The 5,698-nt window shown below is 30.6% G+C and overlaps 1 protein-coding gene across 1 annotated transcript; it reads left to right on the top strand.

Annotated features, from left to right (window-relative positions):
- Nucleotides 1-470: 470 nt before the first annotated feature.
- LOC124929064 (dnaJ protein homolog) lies at nt 471-2,460 on the top strand. The gene is made up of 5 exons (XM_047469331.1): nt 471-607; nt 681-852; nt 1,040-1,618; nt 1,711-1,909; nt 1,995-2,460. Exons 2-5 carry the CDS (start codon nt 703-705, stop codon nt 2,318-2,320), a joined length of 1,254 nt encoding a protein of 417 aa, XP_047325287.1. The 5' UTR covers nt 471-607; nt 681-702; the 3' UTR covers nt 2,321-2,460.
- Nucleotides 2,461-5,698: the final 3,238 nt, after the last annotated feature.

Raw genomic sequence — 5,698 nt, 5'->3', positions numbered from 1 at the left:
ATTATTAATACAAAGAGAAAATAAACACATACTATTAGTTAATTAAGTACACAACAAACTAATTTTTCTTAGTAACTTTTCATATCTAATTTAGTTTATATTATAAAATTTTGATAAAAAGTTAAAAAAAAAACTTTTCATTCATATAGTTTAAATTTTTAAATATTATTTTTTCCACAAAATATTTTTTTAGAAACGATTACATCATAAAATTATATTGTGATTAAGAATCAAACAAAAAGTATTATATAAAAAATTTCATTCTTATAGTTTAAATATTATTTTATAAATTATTGCTAAAATCAACCTGATTTTGCATAAAATAAAATCACTATAAGATTTTATAATTACATAAAATCTTTTAATAGTATATATTATATTCTTAAAGATTGAATATTCAGTTTCCAAAACAACTATTCAATCACAATATATAATGCTTCTAGACTCTTCTAAGGGTAGAACATCTACACCGTCAATTATTTTCTTTATAAAAGGCTTCATCGCTACTTAGAATTACTCCTCTTTCGTTCGCTGAAGCCTACTGCCGTTCTTGGTTGTTGGCTTCTTGCGATCTTCATCTACCTCTAGGGTTTTCAATCTTTGTCAAGTATGATCTCTCTTCTATCCGTCCGTTGATTCAGATACGTGTTTGATTGTAAGTCTAATGAACTTTCTTTCAGGTTTAGCTGTTGATTATCGAAGATGTTTGGGAGAGCGCCCAAGAAGAGTGACAATACTAAGTACTATGAAGTCCTTGGGGTTTCCAAGAATGCAGCGCAGGATGAATTGAAGAAAGCCTATAGGAAAGCTGCCATCAAGAATCATCCTGACAAAGGAGGTGATCCAGAAAAGGTAACCCTTTTGTCAGATCCGCTTATTGTAGTAACTGCACGCATGTTTAGCAGCAATGATTGTATTTCAGGATTAGATAGAAGCGATTTAACACTTGAATATGATAGGGATTTGATGTTAGGTTTTGGGGAAGTTGAAATTCTTATGGGTTCTTTTTTTGATTGAGTTATAACTTATTATTCTGCAGTTCAAAGAGATTGCACAAGCTTATGAGGTTCTGAGTGACCCAGAAAAACGTGAAATTTATGATCAGTATGGTGAGGATGCCTTGAAGGAAGGAATGGGTGGTGGAGGTGGTGGCCATGATCCATTTGATATCTTTCAATCCTTCTTTGGTGGTGGTGGTGGTGGTGGAAGCAGCAGAGGACGTAGGCAAAGAAGAGGAGAAGATGTGATCCATCCTCTTAAGGTTTCATTGGAGGATCTCTACAATGGAACATCAAAGAAATTATCTCTTTCCCGTAATGTGATCTGTGTTAAGTGCAAAGGTAAGGGTTCCAAATCAGGTGCTTCAATGAAGTGTTCAGGTTGTCAAGGATCTGGAATGAGAGTCTCTATCAGGCATCTTGGTCCTTCCATGATCCAGCAAATGCAACATCCTTGCAACGATTGTAAGGGTACAGGTGAAACCATTACTGACAAAGATCGTTGCCAGCAATGCAAAGGAGATAAAGTTGTTCAAGAGAAGAAAGTGTTGGAAGTTGTTGTTGAAAAAGGAATGCAAAATGGTCAAAAGATTACATTCCCTGGGGAAGCTGATGAAGCAGTATGTTTCAAATAACAATTCTTCCCCCAATTCCTTAATATGCTGTTTAGTTACTGATATTTTTTCCTTGCTCTTATGATTGTTGCGCACAGCCCGAAACAGTCACTGGAGATATCGTCTTTGTCTTGCAACAAAAAGAGCATCCCAAGTTTAAGCGAAAGGGTGATGATTTATTTGTTGAACATACATTGAATCTCACTGAGGCAATATGTGGTTTCCAGTTCATTCTTACCCATCTTGACAATAGACAGTTGCTCATTAAATCTCAGCCTGGTGAAGTTGTCAAGCCTGGTAAGTCATCAATCATCATATATTTTACCCCTTTTGGTATTTATTCTGTCAAATAATCAACTGTTGTATAATAATGTGAATGCAGATCAGTTTAAGGGGATAAATGATGAAGGGATGCCAATGTATCAAAGGTCATTCATGAGAGGAAAGTTGTATATCCATTTCACAGTTGAATTCCCAGATTCGATCTCACCGGAGCAGTGCAAAGCTCTAGAGGCTATTCTACCTGCAAAACCAAGCATGGAAATGACTGATATGGAGTTGGATGAATGCGAGGAAACAACCTTACACGATGTGAACATCGAGGAAGAGATGCGCAGGAAACAACAGCAGGCACAAGAAGCTTATGATGAGGATGATGACATGCATGGTGGTGGTGGTGCTCAGAGGGTGCAATGTGCTCAACAGTAAGAACAGATTATATTAAATATGACTTTGCAATTTCATTTGCTTTCTTTTGGTTTTATGAGTTTGTGTGATGAATAGATATAAGTTTGTCTGTTATTTTAAAACATCATCTCAGGTTACTGATTTAAGTATTTTTTATTTATCTTTCTTTATAAAAAAAATAATAATTTAATAGTAAATTGTTGTAACCTTTATTGGTCTAATATACTATACTGCAATTTTGTTTCAATTTTTGGTGCTGGGATTCTGTATTTATATAGGAGCTCTTTTATTTTCACTTTTCAATCTGTTTAAGAAAGCAAACAAACAATATATATTTAAAATTTTAAACTCTTGGCTATAAATTGGGAAAAAAAAAATTCCTAGCACAGAAATTAATATTTTATTTATATTATAAATAATCTAATATATTTATTTTGGTTCATGAAATTTTATTTTAATACAAAATAAAATATATGAAAGGTGAATGCCGACATACCATTAGAGCTTAAGTTTTCATCTCTTTCCTCTCTCTATGTATTGACAATATGATGTTTGGTCCACCATGCTAATTAGATTTTTATTTATTTATTTATTTTTTGAAAAGAACAAATAATTGGTTTCACTCTCTCTATAAAAGAAATTGAGTAAAACAAAAAGTAGAAATCAAAACAAAGATGACAAAATTGGGATACACCAAATAACAATGAAAGCCGTTACTATTTAAAAGAAAAGGGTAAGGGGGTTTAGGGTAACGTGGTTTATTGAACTGTTTAAAAAAAAAAAATCAATAACAACTGATATTTATTGTCATATATATAAATAAATAACAATATGACAACACAATTCATTAACTATATATATTTTGAACTTGAGAAGTTAACATAAATTCACTGTCATTGTTTTTATTTTAGCGTTTCAAAGAAAAAATTTGTGAGATAATTGATAATATATATTGAATGGATAATGTCAGGTCAATTTATATGAATAATATCATAATTATAAAGTCCATTATATTAAAAATAAACTGCACTTCAAAACATAAATTCAATATAATAAGAATTCTTTTGACTAATCTATTAAGGATAAGTCAACAATATTGAAATTAAGTTTATCTTCTTGTTATAACTATGATGGTAACTCGGTTAGTTTAGCATATATTCGGGTTCGAAATTAGCTAGAATTTAATTCAAACTTTTATATTAGAACTCAAGTTTGGCTTGTACTTTTATATTTTTTTTAATTAAAAGAGAACTCGCTTTTAGATGAAATCGAATCCGTAACATTTTGACTCATATTTAGTTATGCTTAAAAGTGTTGCAATTTAGAAGAATAATTTATTAGGCGAAAAACTTTACCTTTTTTTTTTGTTAAATATTGATTTATTAATTAATATTAAACGAGATTTTAAAAGAACTTGTTCGCGAGCTAATAAACAAGCGATCTCTAAACAAACATTTTCACGAACCTAATTTAAACGAACATGTTCACGAGCCCATTAGCGAATCTCTAAATAAATATGTTTGCAATCACGAACTGAATATCTAAAAACTCGAACTTAACTCGTTTAAATTTTTAAGTTTTTAAATTTTTAAACGAGCTTGAACGAACTTTTTACCAAATCTAACATCTAACAAGCCTTTACATTACCGTCTTTTAAACTAGAAGGGCAATCAAAGTTCATCCCTTATATGCTCAAATTATTTTTATTGAAATATATGTAAATCATGAGTTAATAGTTATAATATGATTAATCACTCTAGGTTTAAGCTTTAATTATTGTTCTTGGTATTTAAACCTTACTTTTTAAAATATTTAGTCTATTTGAGTAATTTCAGCGACGTTAAGCGATAGATCGAACAGCTGGATCGATTCATTAAAAAAAGTTATAATGAATTCGATTTACCGAATCAATTAGGTTTGAACGATATTCTCACTCTTAAACCTTGAACTCAATAATCCTTAGAAAACAAACCAGGGCATGGTACTGGATAATATACATCTGAGTTCATTCGGCTGAAATTATTTAAATAAATTTTAACTTAATCAAGTATCATTTCACTCTCGTATCATTTATCACTAAAATACTCTATATTTTAAATTATTATTTTTTATTTTATCATTATATATTAATATTCTTTGAGTCTTTTATGAAATCAAATTTCACTTTTTCAAAATAACCAAAGATATTCCTAAGTTTATTTAAACAACCCACTACCCAAAAAGACTAAGTTCTTCTTCATCTTGGAGGAAAATCATAATACATCAGTTAAAGTAGTGAAGTAACCAAACCAAACACTTAAGTCGAGATTCGCTGAATAGTAACTGGGATCAATACACTCTTTGGACTATATATGTTATTTAGTTTATATATATAGTTTCCTAAATAAAACGCAAAGTGAAAATGGATGATATAGTTCAAAGGAAAATTTTCCATATAACCAATATAAATTAATATCAAAGAGGGGGTAAGACAATATATAACAGCATCATCCAAGAACATAAGGAGATTGAAAACCATAGAGTTCTATCCAAAGTGAAGTTTCCATGATATCCAAATTGGATAATAATGCACTTGAAATCACTTGTTCCTCGCACTTAGTGATTATATTATTTGTAATAGGTGGTGCTTCCGGCGGATTAGAATAGAAACATGCACTACTTTGGCTGCAGTTAACGCCATTGATCATGGAGAATTCTTCATGATGAGCTTCTTCTTCTTCTTCTGCGTAAGCAATGGTGGAGTTCTTGCCAGTGAGTTCTTGAACAAGATAGCGAAATTCGAACTCATCATTTGCTTGAACTCTCATAGGGTTTGAAATGTATGTTATTTTTATGGGTTTTTTCTTGCCTTTTTTGGGTATTTGGCGCCTTGGCTTCAGATTTTCCATAATCCAAATTTGTTGTGTTTTGAGAGTGGATATGTGTGTGTGTGTGAGAGAGAGAGAGAGTAAGATAGAGAATTATGAAGATTATTTGAGATTTATTAATTATTTGTAGTATGTAGAATATGAAAAGAAAGGAGGTTTCCTGGAAAATCTAAGATTTTTTTAGAGGAGGTGGGTGCATCATCAATCTTGACGATGCTGTCATGATTGAAATATACAGGGACACTTTTAAGTATTGATTAAAGTAGCCTTGTTTGGTTTACTTATTATATAATAAGGTTTTTATGTGTTATTCGAGAAATTAGAGTTTGTGTGACTTAAATATAATTTGTGGTAGGCTTCAAATAAATAAAAATAAAATTATGGATGAATCGGGTAGTTGAATGTAAATTTTTTCTTTTTCTTTTTTTAAATTAAGTGAATTATATTAAAAAAAATTAAAAAAGTAAGGATCATATTCTTTACCGTACAAAAATAAATAATTTTTTTTTTTAATTTTCAGCCCACCTTATCC

This window comes from Impatiens glandulifera, chromosome 3 (assembly GCF_907164915.1).
Source record: "Impatiens glandulifera chromosome 3, dImpGla2.1, whole genome shotgun sequence".
NCBI classification, from domain to species: Eukaryota; Viridiplantae; Streptophyta; class Magnoliopsida; order Ericales; family Balsaminaceae; genus Impatiens; species Impatiens glandulifera.
The sequence above is the reverse complement of the archived record's forward strand: the minus strand, read 5'-3'. Positions and strand labels throughout refer to the sequence as shown.